The sequence below is a fragment of the Melanaphis sacchari genome, unplaced genomic scaffold (genome assembly GCF_002803265.2).
Source record: "Melanaphis sacchari strain LSU unplaced genomic scaffold, SCAv2.0 Contig45_pilon_pilon, whole genome shotgun sequence".
Taxonomy (NCBI): domain Eukaryota; kingdom Metazoa; phylum Arthropoda; class Insecta; order Hemiptera; family Aphididae; genus Melanaphis; species Melanaphis sacchari.
In genome coordinates, this window is record NW_020271303.1 from 1,373,387 (window position 1) to 1,389,839 (window position 16,453).

A 16,453-nucleotide genomic window follows, 5' to 3' on the forward strand; every position below is an offset into this window, starting at 1 on the left:
TGCTTGCAAATGGTTACTAGTAAGGAAAAAATTTTCAAATTTTGAATGAACTCAAATTGAATTACCTCCAAAAACACCTGAAATAACTTATCTAGATTTGAGAGTCAATTTGTGTGCGTCTAAATAAATTCATGTCACGTTAGAATAAGCTTTATTAAATATATTAAAATAACTGTATGCTTGTGTATTGTATGCATACAATAAATAACTGTTATACGTGAAATCTTAATATTTACCTAAATATGAGAATTTTGTACGGCGTATTGTGTAGACAATTTGATGTCATTAATAAATTATATTTTTTGAAGGTTACGGCAACGACGGCACCTCCTTTAATATTTTCATAGGCAAAATCGTAAATTATAGAAAACTTTCAAAAAATATTAATTTAAACCACCCAGAATAACAGAGTAGTAAATGTATTGGTTTCAAAATAAAAAATAAGTATATATATATTATTTTTGTTTTACATCTTTAATTTTTTTATTTATTTTTGTGTTGTGAACTCTTTTATAGTTAAAAAAGTATTTAAATCTTCAATATTAAAGCCTCAGGGTAGTTTCTTTCTAGTATTAAACTGAATCTAATTGTAGCTTCTTTAAGGGAAGGGTCAAAAGTGAATAATTCCCAAAACTTAAAAATTATTGGAAAAAATAATAATAAATAAAAGAAAAACGGGAATTTTTAATTAATGACTAATGTAGAGAATTTAATTCATCACAATATATTTATATGTTCTTTTTCTAAAATTCTAATAATTTTCAAAATATTCTGACACTTTTTGCATTGCTATTTATATCTAAACATTTAAAATATTTGACTTTTTTAGTAACTTGTTAGAAAAAAAGCTTAAAAATGTAGTGCGAGGTTCCTCATCCTCAAATAGAAATTAAAATCTTTTAAAAAAATGTTCGCAACTTTTTTATTTACATTCAAATTAAATTGTGAAATTTTTAATTTTTATAGGTATCTAATTATTTGAAAATTTAATACAAGTTTTCTCATACGTTTTCTTATAAAAATTATAAAAAAATTAACACAAACTCTTAAATTTTTTTGACTATTTTAATGTAAATTGTATTCATATACATAAAAAATGACAATTTTGATAATTTTGTTGTAACTCAAAAAATTGTATTCGTACTAACTAGTGCACTTGTTTTTATTTACTACATAGTTTATATACATTATACACTATAATATTTTGAAAATATAATATAAATGTTAAATTATTTATCAGTTATCACCAATATATTCACACACCGATTGACTGATGTACCGATTACTGTATAGAATGGGTGTATCGGTAATCAGTATTGACTTAAAAATTAAAAGTTAAGATTAATACAACAATAATTTATAATATTTAATGATTAGGTACATAATAATCAATAATATAATAAACTCGATATTTTTAGCAACAAATAATTTAACATACCTTTAACTATAATGAAAAACAGTTATTTGAAATTTAATAAAATATTTTTAGTAATATAGGTCAACAGACAATTTTTGTTCAGAATAATTTTGCGTGTACCGTTTCATTTTAAAAATTTCAATTTGGATTTCCATTTTGTAGAATATAGGCACCTACTAGATGTCTTGATAACTAAACTAACATTTTTCCCGAAGTTGAGTTGTAAACCATTCAATTCTAGGAAAAGTGCTCAATGACCTTATTCCTTGATAAACAAGCATTAATAGCATTATTATAATTTATAAAATACAAATAAATTTTCACATTTATAATTGTAAGTAGATAATAATTATAAGTGATAGTACTATCTACATTCTATAGGCCACTAGGCTTGTGTTTGTCCGATGGTCATCATACACCACCGTCATCAGACTCTGCTTGTAGAATGCACAACCTTATACACATATATTATAGTCCGTGATAGAATGTAGATAGTACTTATCGTTATCACTATTACAAAAAATAATTTATTATTATTTAGCTTAGGCTATAGTAATTAATAATTATATTAGTAATTAGTAATTTATTTAAGTTATAATATTGTAAATTATTAAGCAATAAATTTTATATTATTATAAGCACAATTTCATAATCGGCCAAAACTAGTTTTTGAGTGTTAATTGATACTTAATGATTTATGTTAAATAAATAAATTTTTATTTTAGTTTCAACAATTTTTTTATTATACAATGGGCGGAAAAAAATTACCATCGTATGTATTTATTATTCATTATTAAAACAATTATTTAAAGTTTTTTTTTTTTGTATATATGTAGTAAAAATCGAATGTATGAAAAAGAACGAAGAGATCGTTTGAATGTTAGTTTTGAAGAATTGCGAACTGTTCTTCAACCGTCAGACTCTAATGCTTCACTAGGTAAAGCTGACATTATTAACCATGCAATCGACTTAATTCGTGTATTGCAAAATGAAAAATTGAAGATAACAAATATACATAGTAAGTAGAATTTTTTTTTTTTTGAAACTATACTTGTGTCTATAAAACTTCCTTAAAATTTAAATTATATTTTTTATCTCAGGAAAAGAAATTATTCGTTTACAAAATAAAGTAACCCATTTATGCTCGAGAATCAAACATCTAATATCCATTTTGAAAGAATCAAAAATTAAAATACCAAAAGATAAGTCTGTTAAAAAGACATCTATACAAAAAAGATCAAAAATAAAACATAAAAAAGATACTGGTATCAGGAATAGCAGTAAAAAAAAATTTAAAAGTAAACAAAAATTAACTCAAAAAGTAAGGCCTATTACTTTAACTACTAAACCTGTTAATATACCAGTTTTAACTTCAACTAAGCCTACATATATTTTACCCAATGGACATTTGATAAAAATTGACACTGCGCCTATTATACCTCACTCTCAAATTATATTTGATGTACCCAAAATATTATTATTGCCAGATTATAAAAATTCGGAAGTGTTAATTGTTCCAAAAAAAAATGATGCAACTATTACTACATCTATGAACAAGAGACCTATTCCATCATTAGTAACATACAATAGATTATTAAAAGAAACTAATTTTTTGAAAGATACTAAAATAGAACTAACTAACAATAAAAAAGTAAATAGTAAATCTGAAAATAAAAATGAATCTAATAAAATACAAAAAGTTGAAAAAATCATAAACAAAAATAAAATAGAAGGAAGTGATAAACTTGACTGTACAGAACCAGTAAAATCAAATGATAATAGAGGTACAACAAGTCATACAATTGAAGCTATAGTTAAGGACATCAATCAAGATAAAAATGAAAAATCTATTGAAAGAGAAGAAATTGTAACATGTAGGACAATTAGTGATGGAAATAAACATATATTAAAATCTGTTGAAACTGTTGATAATAAAACAACAACTAATTCACCTGAGTGTTTATCAACAGCTCACACTACACCAACTGTTGTTAATTCATTAAATATATTAACTGAAGAAAATCAAAGAAAATCTATTGAAACAGCAAAAAACATTATCTCTTGCTTTGATGATATACGGTTACCAATTCCAAACACAGATTTTTCTACAGATTTATTTAGTTCTCTTCAGGGACCAGTTGGAGGACATCACGCAGATTCTATGTCCCCAACAGAAGCTTTTCTTCTTTCTTTTCCCTTGGTTTCAACTTCAAAAAATACTAATATTTTAAATGAATCTGAACAAACTGAAATGCATTCAGCCACACCTACAACAATATTGCAAATTGGTAACTTAGAATCTCCTGCTACAGAATTATTCCAGAAAAACGATGATTGTGAAAAGGATCAAAATAAAGATAAAATGAAAGATCAATTTGGTTTTAATGTCAAACCATTCTACAATGATGGATATTTAGACATTAATAAAAAGAATGATCAACATTATGGTTATAAAGAAGTTAAAAAATTAAAAGCTATACCTCCACCTCAACCAACTGCTTCTACTTACCATAAGACATCATATAATGATATTTCTTCTTATTATAGAACAACTCAATCAAATTCTGATCTTTGGAGATATACTAGTTATAATTCGTTTGATAAAAATCTTAATAAAAATATTAATAAGACTGATAAATCTACATCTACAGCATTTGCAAACAATGTTCCTTATGTACCATATGATCTAAATACAGTAAATTCAACTAATACAACTACATACATTGATACTGAAAATTATCAGGAAGTTTGGCCTCACAAACCAAAACAGAAAAAGAAACAAAATGAAAAAAGTGTTCCAGTTAACTGGATGACAGATAAAGGTTGTCAAAATTCATATGCTAAAAAAGATGACTATAACTATCAAAAGAAAAACAATTTTGATATGTCTTTTGATATACAATCTGAACCTAAACAAGCATATTCATGGTCGCCATCAAAAACTATCCCGTTATTACCTCATTTGGATACTAACATGCCCTCAACATTACCGACTCTAGTAGGAGATTTAGCTTTGAATATTAATACAGGCTCCAATACTCCATTTGATCAAAGAGTTTATGAGTGTAACAAAAAAAATGACAATATAATCCCTGTTACAAGTACTGAGCAAACTATGCTTAATTATAAATCTCGTTCTGTTAATTCAAATTTTCTATCTGTTAGTCAGTTAGTAGAACAACCCAAGTCAAATGACAAACGAAAAGGAAGAAGTTGTGCTAAGGATTATTGTTGTGTGTACCAAAATCAAAAAACTGATAAAGATTATTATCAAAATCAAACCAAACAATATTATCCCGAAATCAATACATTTGAACAAGATCAGTCTTGGGTACGATCAAAATATTCACATGATTCTAGTAGATCAACTAATCATAGTGCTGAATCTTTAATTAGACATCAACAAAAACATGGTTCTATTATAAAATCAGCATCAAAAAATCAAAATTTAACTAATAAACAAACTAATTGTTATAGAACAAGCCAAAAACCAAGTTATAATAACAATGAAAATTTTAGCAATTATTATAATCAACCCAATAGTAATTATCTATATGAGAATAGAAATGATTTAGATAAACAATCATCTTCATATCAAATACCAACTAATTTCTATACTCCTCCAACAACTACAAAACATAATATTTCAAATTATATACCTCTACCTACAACATTTAGTATGACAAGTTCAAGTTATAATAAACCAGTTCAACATTTTACCCAGAACACAAATAACTATTATAACAGCAGTAGTAATGTTAATACTTTAACAAACTTCAATTTAAGTACTATATTTCCAGAAATGATTGATAAGGTAAATTATAGTTATTAGTTATTATTTATTGGCATAAGCGTGCATATGAGGTAGTCATAGCTGTTGTATCTTCACTACTCTGCAGCAATTAACTTTTCTTGTTGTGTGTAATGATAATTGTTGTAATGTTCGGTATTGGATATTTGACAGTTGTCATCTGTCGCGATGGGTCATAATCGATTATAGTCAATCTCAATGCGAGTGCCGACTTACACCTCTTTTTTTCTTTTATATGTTATTATGTTTCGTTACATACAATTATACTTTTAAATATAAAAATACCCCGATTGAGCTTAAATTCTAAATGTTTTTTTCCTGCCTTTGGATACTCCTTTAAAATACTTTGGCATTTACAAGCAATATGGGTAATAGATATTAGATATGTTAAAAATTATTATAATATTCATAAAAGTGTTATAGGTAATAAATAACAATATTACGGTTAGGAGTCTGACTAGTGAGTTGAGTAATACTACTAGTAATTAGTAGTATAATTATTATTAATGTCTAGATAATATTAAATATTACCCTTCATCCCTTCTCAAAAATTTTAATAACTGTTGGACCAAAACTTAAGTATACCTTACTGATAATGTCTACTGTGCACGCTAATGCTTATTTTACATGCTTATAAGTTATAAGTTATAAACATAAATGTATTTTAGGAACCAAATATTACACCTTTAGGCGTTCCAAGTAAAAATAATGAATTTGATGTTATGAATAATTATGGAGCCAATATACATTCATCTTATTAAATACAAACTATTTAGGTAAGTTTTAATTGATTAAATAATATTTTTTTTACATTTTCTGTTGAAGGTTATTTAGCATTAGCAAATTATAATAATATGTATTTGCTTCTATATACTGATATACTTCATTGTTAGCTTCTAGAAAACTAAAATATTTTTATTAACATTATTATGATAACAATAAAAGTAGTGAAAATATAATTTTTTTTTTAATGTTTTTGTCATGAATTCTTTTGTAAAAATATGTTTTTAAATTGTTATTACTTTTCAAGATAATTATTAAATTCTTTTCAAACAATCTATACAATTTAACATACTAAGCATGAGTGAGTTAACAAGTTTAGGTTATGGGTAGATAAATTGCCCACTGGTGACTTTCCGATTAATATTTACTGTTAATAGAATCACTTAATATGCTCATAATATGTATAGTATATTTTAGTATTATTATTGATATAAATAGTATTATAATACTCAATATTATATTCAATTAATAAATATTTTTTTATAATGTATTCAAGTTATATCAAATTTAATGATACTTAAAAAAATTTTTATGATAATATTGGTTGTTTACAAGTTTCACATGATTTTTTTCTAATAAAAAAAAATATAATATTCAAATATTAAGTAATTATTATCAACTATTATATAATTTTTATTTAGATAAATATGATATTTGTAAATTTAACTATTCTTAATTTGGATGCACAAATTCTAATAGTCATCAATATAAATACTTCTTAATTAATGAATATTAATTTGATAGTTAGTGACATTTTTTGTATAATTTTGCATTTATATTTATTTTCATTTCTTACAGGTATTGACTTTGGAGATTTTTATATTTTATAAAAGTAAAAAATATTGTAAGGAAACTGAAAATTCTAAAATGTGTATGCAATCAGGAAATTTTTTCAATTATCTTGACAAAACAAGTAAATATATCAATAGTTTAATGATAGAAATTAATATTAACTATATTTTTAATTGTTTTATAGATATCAATAAATTTCAAACTATCAAAGTATAATACAGAAAAGCAGAAAATTATAAATCCTTACAACCATCATTTCCATAAAAATTTTCTATTTTTAACAGATTTCTTATTATTCTATCAAATTAATTCATCAAACTTGCTCACCCTTTCTAAAATTATTCAGTTATTCAAAATTTGATCTTCAGAGTTTTTAAATATACTTAAAGATCACATTTTCAATTTTTTTATATTTTTTGTACTACTTAAGGCATTCTGTGAAAACTTCTGTTTTTCATATGACAACCTTTTTTTATACTATAAAATACAGTGGATTCCACTTAATGTAGGCATGTTGGTATCAGTTCTATTTGACCACATTAAGCAATGTCCTTAAAAACTGAAATTTGTTCAAAATGTTTTTATTTTTCACACGTGAATCATACAGTTCAAAAAAATATTAAATTACTATATAAATAAAACTAAATATAACACATTAAATGAAATTACTTTATAGATGTGGAAGGTATACAAAAGTTGTAATGCTCGTTGTTTAAGCTGTTTAATGTGGATCTGATTTACAAAAGTGGCACACATTTCAAGCTTATTAGATGGACTATTTTAACATGATAAAATAAAAATTGCTCACATAAACCCAACCGAATGCCCATATTATGCAATTTTTTTTTAATTTTTTTGGTATACATTGGAATACCCATATTTAGTGAATGCTCACATTACCGATCCATTGTATTCAATACATAATTTTTTTTAAATTTTTGAAATATAAAAATTAAATACAAAACAAGTATTTTTTGAAACATTCAAATTTTTTACATAGAATAATTGTTTTATAATAATGAAAGTTTTAAAGATACCGAGGCTATAGTAATTAGAGACATTCTATATATTTGAAAATTTTGAAGATCAGATATAAATAAAAATTTAAATTCATTATTGAATGAAAAAATTGGAATGAACATGCATGGTACACCTCCCTATATATATTATATAATTATTGGAAACTTTTATAAGTATAAAATAAACAGTATTTACTTGAAATATTTGACTTTTTGTGATTATTTCCTACTCCTTACAAAAAAGCTAACTGGTATGATATAAATATAAGCCATTTATATAAATGACAACCAATTATTCAAGAATACTTAGCGCATAAACTTTGTTCAGTTTTTGTTGGTATAGTTTATCTTTTTAAAAGTATAATTTTGATCTGTTTTAAATGTGCTACTCATGCCTTGATCTTATAAATTAATTGAACGTTTTACTTTTCCTGTACTCAAACTTAGTACTTTTCAGGAAATCATTTTTTCATACATTCTTTTGAGTCGAATTTAATTGATTTTAGTTTTATTATTAATTTATATGTATATATAAATAAATTAAGCATACAATAGGTTTGCGTGTAATGCGCTCCAAAACTACACAACTGTTTTTAATTTTACTCATTTGTGTGATTTGATATTGTTCCAACTTTAAACATAAAATAGTTCATATCTTGATTAAAGATATATGAGAAAAAGATGAAAAGAATCACCGTTTTAGTTTTGAAATAGTGCATCTGATATTTTGATATAACTCTAAGGTCTTAATATATAATTTTGATTTTGCAGCAACAATTGTTAATAGATGATGGGCAGAAGATAACATACATGAATAACATTATACATTTTTATAATTTAGAATAATAAAAATAGTTCAAAATTAATGTTATTTACCACATTTATAAAATTTAATTTTCATGTTATCAGTTAAGAACTTTGTAAATAGCATTAATTCAATGGATTATAACAGCCACAACAATGCTTGGCAGGATCATCTAAATGTGTAAACATAATTTTATGACTACATTTTCACAATTTAATTATTTTTATATTTTATGAATATAAAAATCTTTGAATTGTTTATAGTAAAGTTTATCATTTTATTTAATAAATTTATATTTTTATTAATTCTAAGACTTTAAAGAAGGTTATTCTTAAAAATACACATATATTATTTTAATAATAACTAAAATATTTCAAAAATCATTCATTTTTTTAAAATAATATATATTTTGACAAAATTGAATAAATTTCCAATTGAGTAATAAGAATTTATTTTTTTAATAAAATTTCATCTTTCACTTGAGACTAAAACTTAATTTAATAATTATCATAACATGCTAACTACATTAATTCAGAAAATTATAAATCATACATACTGACATGCTTGAATATTTTTTATTAAAAATGTGAGTTATTTTAGAAATAACGAAGACACCAAACTATAAAAAGTTAATCCATTTACACATTCCTTCAAAAGAAATCATAAGAAAAAAATATTAATGTAGTAGCAGTTTAAGTTAAGAAATCAATAATTTTTGCAATGGTAAAAATGCAAATTAATTTAAAAAAATAAAATTCATTTTTAAGACTTAAGTCAAGCTAAGAATAATAATTAGCTAATCTTGTATTCAATTTCCAGGCCTTTTAAGTAACAATTTGATTCATTTTTGTTATTGAAATAATTGACAGCAAAAGAATTGCATTGAAATAAATGAATATCTAAACATAAAAATGTACTAGTTTTATAATTTTGTTAATTACAAAAAAATATATAAGTATAGATATAATATGAACAAATTCAAAGGAGCCCTTCCATTTCTTGCATAAATTGCATATATGCATCATCTTTAGTCTGTTGCCCAGCTTGTTGGTTACTGGCAGCAATATTAGATTTATACTCTGCAGCTTTGTGTTGTTCCCATGCATTATCTCGTTTGTTTGGTCTACCATCATCTCTTTTCACTCGGATTGATGTAGGCAAGAATCGTGTGATATCAGCTGCGAGATTTCTATTACAAATAATATAATTCACATTATTAATTACTCTAACTAGGTATTGTAGAATAAATATACTATTTTAAATATACCTCATTTTTGGTTTTGCTTCAATAGTAGATCCAGTATTATGTTGAGCTTCGTCGCGATTAATAAGTTGCGGTTCGGCACTCACAATATTTGGTGTTACAGTAGTAGCAGTAACAGCTGCTGCAGTTGTATTCATATTGTTATGCATACCAGAGTTATACCTCATCATTCTTGGTGGCATTCCAGGAGGGGGTCCAGGAGGTAATCTCACATGCATACGTGGTGGTAAACCAGGCGGAGGTCCAGGAGGTAACATTGGTGGTCGACCAGGAGGTGGGCCTGGAGGCATTCTACCAGCAGGTCCTCCTCGGTATGGCATAGGAGGAGGAACACCAACAGGTAAACCTATATATAAATATTTTTTAAAAAGCAGTGCCAATATTGAGTTTTAATTAAATAATGTATTATTACGCATTTATCATACTTGGTGGTAATCCTGGAGGTAAACGTCCTGATGGAGCAGGTAATGGTAAAGGAATTTCATTAGAGTCTTCATGTTTTCCTGTTGAACTCCTCTTTTGAACTTCATCAATCTATAAATAAATTAAAATTGTTTGAACTAGTAAAGAATATACACAATTCAATAAGTATTTAGTTATTCCTAACCTCTCTCATGAACATCTCTATATCGTCAGTAGTTTTATTTTCTTTGCCGGAATCATCTGGTTCAGCAAATCTTAATGTGCGGGAACGTTTTGGAGCTAAGTGAACAATTAAAATTAAAATATAACACTAAAAATAAAAACTTTGTTTTAATCATTATCTAACCAATTTCTCCGTCACTAGAATCATCTTCGTAATCATCATCATCCTTTTCTTCATCTGTTAATATTGGTGGTACACCTGGGGGCACACCCGGGGGCCGTTTTTTTGTACCAGATATTGGTGACATTGGTGGACTACTAAAACGAATAATACTTCTTTCGTAAGTATTTAAACAAAACAAAGTTTTAATAGTACATATCAATATAAATAATTACTAACGTATACAATGGTGGCTTTTTCAGTATTCCTAAAGGCAATTCATTAGAGTTATATTCTGTATCAGAAGCAGGTAATGGAATATTTGATGTCATAACAGGTAATGGAATTTCATCAACTGATACTTGTTGAGCTGTTTTTACTGCATCAAAGTATGATATTAACTTGAAACGACGTTTCTCGTATTCCGATTCTGCTCGTTTGATCTCATGATATTTATCAAGTTCATCCTTTACCTGAAAAAAGCAAAATTTTTTTATTCTCATATAATTTTTAATTAATATTTAGTATTTAAAAATCTTATATAATAAATAAATAAGTAACTAATCAACAACAAATTTAAATCAAAATACAAAAAACCTTAATAATGATAATATATTTTAATGGTAGGTTGGGCATGGTACTTACATACATTTTCATAACTCGATCAAATGTTTCTTTAAGTTTTCTTCTTTTTTCCCTTAATACTTTTTCATTAAGAGGAGATGGCTGAACAACATTATATTCTATATACAAATTTCAATAATATGTTATATATATATTTAATTAACAATGATTTCTAAGTAGAAATACACTTTAGTATTTATAATAATTAGCATTTATTAAAGGTATTATTAATTAATTTATACTACAATTACACTTTTGTTTACACACCATTGATCTATTCTCTTTTTTTACCAATATTTATCTACGTTTTTTTTTTTTAGAGGTTGCGATTAATTCAATCAACTATACACAAAATGACTTAAAAGATTTAATATTTACAAGCTAAAAAAATTTTTAGCTTGTAAAATCAAAAATAAACTTTGTAAAATAATTCTAACCAATAATATTTATTTAAAATGTATTGCAATCATATAAATCTGGAAATCTGGATACATAGTCACTAAAGACTCAGTCAATTTAAGAAAAATATCTGCTTATTTACTATAGTCATACCTATATTATTTAAAATAATATAATATATCAAAGTATTACAGGTAATTAAATAAATATAACCATGTTAAGTTTGAATTTATAATAAAATGTATAATTGAACAATATTGTATAAGTATATAATACATAATTATATTTTATAATTTGTATATTGATTTGGTATTACCACATTATTTGAAAAATAGCTTTATTGTACTATGCATATATTTCCATTAATATATTTTAGAAAAAGCATTATGTATAAATATATTTAACATTACCCATTTGATCAATTTTTTCCATTTCAGCAAGTATTTGTAATGGATCTTTTCCTTTCAATACAGCAGTTCTAACAATCATACGTTGTTTTTTATTTTTTTTTAATTCTTTTTTTCTGGCTTCCTTTCCTATTTAATTGTATAAAAAATGTTACAATATTTTATATACTTGATGATAATTCATGCTTAATAAAGTATATATTTAATATATTAATACTTACTCGCTTGATCTGTGGGATTCATATATTTACCACTTTTAGTGGTGTTTATCGAACGTCTCCCCATGATTTCAGTTTTCAATAAACGATTAGTATTTAGACTTAAGTTGAGTCAATTAAAAATAAATTGTATACATTCAAATAAAATAAGATTAAATGAATTACACTATTTTTGATTAAAATATAAAATAAACAAATGTCAAATAAACTGATAAGAATTATCACATATTAGTGGATTATCCTGTATGTACCCATTGAACTCTATATGATAACTGGAATGCTCACCAAGCAGTGTTGCCCGAAAGAGGATGTTAGAATGAGATAGCACATACTAATGGTGTTACTATCTTTGTCTTGCACATGGCGCTAATGTCTTAATTTCATATTTTACCGCGATATTATTTTAGTTTGGTTCTTAAAATGTAGTTGCACCTCATTATTTTTTTTAACTTCCACAAAATATTTTTTATTAATTTAATAAAATATAAATAATTAAATGATAAATAAATAGTTTATTAGTTTATAATTATAATTTAAAATAATATAACAAGTATTGAAACATGTTTTTTTGTAGACTTCTGCATTTTTTTGTCATATAAAGGAAGTAATAGGAAATTTTAAGTTGGGAATAAATTAAGTTGTAAATTGAAAGTTAGAAGGTTTTAGTTCATAACTCAAGCATATGAAATAACAACTGCATTTTTAGTAAAATAATATTTATTAAAATATAAACATAGTATTTATAATATTAATCATAATTGAAATAAAAGTGTACTTACGCTATTTACCTGGAGCTATATCTACTACTTACTTTAGATTGTACTTACTACTTTCCTAACTTAAGCTTAATATTGTAGATTTATAATTTAGGAAATATTAGTACTGGAAATATCCAGAAAAACAAAATCTGCAATACATTTTGTTATACTTCATGGCCAAATTTCCTAAAATAAATAAATATTTAAAGATACTATGATACTTTGTAGATACTTTAACTATATTCATAACCTTGGAGTTATATGATCTGTTAAGTTAACTAATGTAACTTATGTTGAGTTAAATAATAGATGTAAATCTGTTTAAAAATATCAATGAGTAAAATCAATAACACCATATAATAACTTAATACTAACTTGTGAAATGACAAGTCTTTTCTAACATCACTAGAGCTAGCACAATTAAAGGCACTACAAAAATTCACCATTTTAAGTCTTAACTGCACAGTAGGTACACACTATTTTAATTATTTTTAAAACTTTGAGAACGCAGAAGGCAGAACAAAAGTCAAAACGTTAAACGAACAACGAATTTAAAATGTATTGGTAATCAATTCATATAACTATGTGTGATAAAAAAAGATAGCAACACCATTCTTATCTGCTGTCTTTTTCTAACACGCTATCTCGGTTATGTTTACATTGGTCTTATGACTGGTGAGCATTCCAGTTATCATATAGAGTTCAATGTATGTACCAAACTATAATTTCGTAAACGAATGTTTATCAAAATTAATACCATATAATATCCATATTCTCTATAACCACAACGTCCACAACTATAACAGGTAACCACCAATTACTATGATACAAACATTTTAAAATGTATAGGTTTTTATTTTATTCCTATTAATTAATTACTTCATTTTCATTCACTTTTTTTACTCTTTGTAGTATATATTTAAGTATATAAGAATAGCATTCTCGAGATATTAAATTATTTGTTAGTTATTAAATTGTAATAATTAAATGTTGTTTAGATGCATCCTTATAAAATCATTTAAAAAAAAAACCCGGTTAATTCGTTCTGCTCTATATCCGAACAACAATTGTTGAGTTGTTGAGTTTATCTCTTCATTTATAGATTCTCTATAGTTCTTATTATAAGTAGTATCCACAGAACTCAACTTGAAGGGGCTAGGGGGGATGCAGCCCTGAGCCCCGATATTATTTGGGGTCCCGGGCCTCTATTTATGTTTAATTATTAAAGAAGCACTATGAAATTTTATGATATTATTGTTTACGTAGTTTCGTTAGTAACATATCTCGCAATGGAATTTATGATTATTCTCTAATCGATAAAATAAGCTAGGTGTTAAGTTTTTAGATAAGTTGGTCAAAAACACTGAATCATTATTATGATTACGTTAGCACTGACTATAAAAATATTAAGGGTTTTCCGTTTTTGTGAGCGCTTAGCTCTTGTCTAAACTCGGGTATAAAACATATTCAAAATTAAAACTAATTGAAAACGTCAGAAGAATGTCCCTTTACCAAGAAAAATTAAACTCACTCGTTCGTCTATTTCTATCTGCTGAAAGGGAAATAACTAACACACTTGATTTTTCAGATCTATAGTTCAAAATTTTAGTGAACTAAAATCTAGAAAAAAAAACCGTTGTCTTAAATTCTAAATCATGTAAATTTTTTTATTATTTACATTGACTATGTTGAAAAATGCATTTCCACTTTGACTTTGCGTACAACGTACATGATATATATCAGTAAACATTTGTTTAAATTAAAAACTGTATTTACACTTCTTTAGGTACTTATATTTATATTTTTAATTTCATCATTTTATTTATTTTATATAATAATTACTTATAGACTTATGGTATAATTTATTTATAATCTTTCAAAATAAATTGAATATAAAAATCTATATAGTTGATAATTTAGAATTTAGATAATAGTTAATTTTGGGACCTCATCAAAAAATTAGACCCGGGCTCTAAAATTTCTAAGTTGGGCTCTGAGTATCCAGTATAATTTGCTGTAATAGATGAATAATGTGTTAAATTTGAATTAAATGATAAATCATTTTAAAACTTAAACGAAGTAAAATGATTCTTAATAAAGACATTTACAATTTAGCCACTAGTCAACCTACATTTCTAAGGATATTTATTATTATAGGTATTTTTAATAAGTAATTAATTTTTTAGTGAATGATCGGTAGGTTGAACTATTTCTTAGATGATTTTGATAAATTTCATAAACATTTGAAGTTTAATCACATAATTTATTTAAATTGTTGTAAAACCATTTTTAAGAACTATTATCCTTATTTTTTTGCATAATTATTTTAATAATTAGGAAAATATTCATTTAAATTTTAAATTAGATACATTAACGTTTTCAAAAAAAAAAAAAAATAAATAAATAAATAAATAAAATAAAATAAATATCCACTAAATAATTTACAGTTAAATATAGAGAGGTTCCCTTTAAAAAACAGAAGTTTGTATATCTCCACAGAACACTTCGTAAGTACCAAGTTAAAAATATCTTTAGAATTTGAAAATATGGTCTCTAAGTAAATTTAAAAATTTCAAAGATTAGAATTTGAACAAATTTATTATTAAATTAAAAATGAAAGTGAGCAGCTTGTTAAATAATCTTGTATAAAGTTTTTTACTTACAAACAATATTATTCACAGGAAAATAGAAAATTATGTATCAGTTTATTGTTAATACTATTATTTGATAACTATAGTTTTGTTATCGTTGATACCTACTATTTCTATTTCTAAATTTGCCAAAACAAAAAATGTTTTTAATGAGTTATTATTTTGCTATTATTTATTAAATTATTAAACGAATTTTACAGTTTATAATAGGTTTGGTAAATCACTGTAGACTGTTGTAGATTTTAGGAAAAGTTTCAATATGCAAATGATGAAATGATAATACAAATAAGAACACGATTGAAAAATTATTCAGAGATATTTTTTCTGTTAATAAACATTAAATTATTTTAACTTTGTTCAAATTATATAACAATTAACTAAAAATTAATTAGGTAAATATATATTTATTATAAAAAAAATTAACGTAAATAAAATATAACTATTAATAGTTCTATTTTAAATAAAGTAGTCATATTGAAAGATAATTTTTTAAAAACTTGTACTAGGTACTTGGTTGAAAGTGTGTTCTTGCTTATTATTCTGTTATTACAAATTATTGATAAACAGACATATTTGTAACTTTATTATACGATATATTTTTTTGTATACATATTTTCTATATACAAATACATGCAGCGTATAGATTGTTAATATTCAACTACGCGCTAAAGAATACTTTGTGGTATAGTTATTCATTTTTAGTTATTTTTTTTGTTGTAATCTAAAATCGATACACACATAACACATCATTCTTAGAATT

At 24.7% G+C, this 16,453-nt stretch overlaps 2 protein-coding genes and 1 long non-coding RNA gene across 4 annotated transcripts; 1 reads left to right on the forward strand and 2 right to left on the reverse strand.

The window, feature by feature from the left end:
• Window positions 1-2,012: 2,012 nt before the first annotated feature.
• Window positions 2,013-6,000, forward strand: LOC112598193 (homeobox protein 2-like). Its single transcript, XM_025344588.1, has 4 exons — window positions 2,013-2,189; window positions 2,254-2,435; window positions 2,518-5,231; window positions 5,897-6,000. The coding sequence occupies exons 1-4, from the start codon at window positions 2,167-2,169 to the stop codon at window positions 5,987-5,989; spliced, it is 3,012 nt and encodes a 1,003-aa protein (XP_025200373.1). The 5' UTR covers window positions 2,013-2,166; the 3' UTR covers window positions 5,990-6,000.
• Window positions 6,001-9,533: 3,533 nt separating this feature from the next.
• Window positions 9,534-12,489, reverse strand: LOC112598140 (WW domain-binding protein 11). 2 transcript variants are annotated; one of them, XM_025344506.1, is made up of 9 exons: window positions 12,288-12,489; window positions 12,070-12,195; window positions 11,282-11,379; window positions 10,877-11,109; window positions 10,661-10,791; window positions 10,499-10,593; window positions 10,317-10,425; window positions 9,895-10,237; window positions 9,534-9,816 (listed from the first exon to the last, which is right to left on the reverse strand). In XM_025344506.1, the coding sequence occupies exons 1-9, from the start codon at window positions 12,349-12,351 to the stop codon at window positions 9,606-9,608; spliced, it is 1,410 nt and encodes a 469-aa protein (XP_025200291.1). In that variant the 5' UTR covers window positions 12,352-12,489; the 3' UTR covers window positions 9,534-9,605. The 2 variants fall into 2 exon arrangements, with proteins under 2 accessions (XP_025200291.1, XP_025200290.1); XM_025344505.1 differs by having other exon boundaries at window positions 10,661-10,794; window positions 12,288-12,487.
• Window positions 12,490-12,983: 494 nt separating this feature from the next.
• On the reverse strand, window positions 12,984-13,726 carry LOC112598189. The gene is made up of 2 exons (XR_003114878.1): window positions 13,418-13,726; window positions 12,984-13,359 (listed from the first exon to the last, which is right to left on the reverse strand). It is a non-coding gene; the product is annotated as an uncharacterized LOC112598189 (long non-coding RNA).
• Window positions 13,727-16,453: the final 2,727 nt, after the last annotated feature.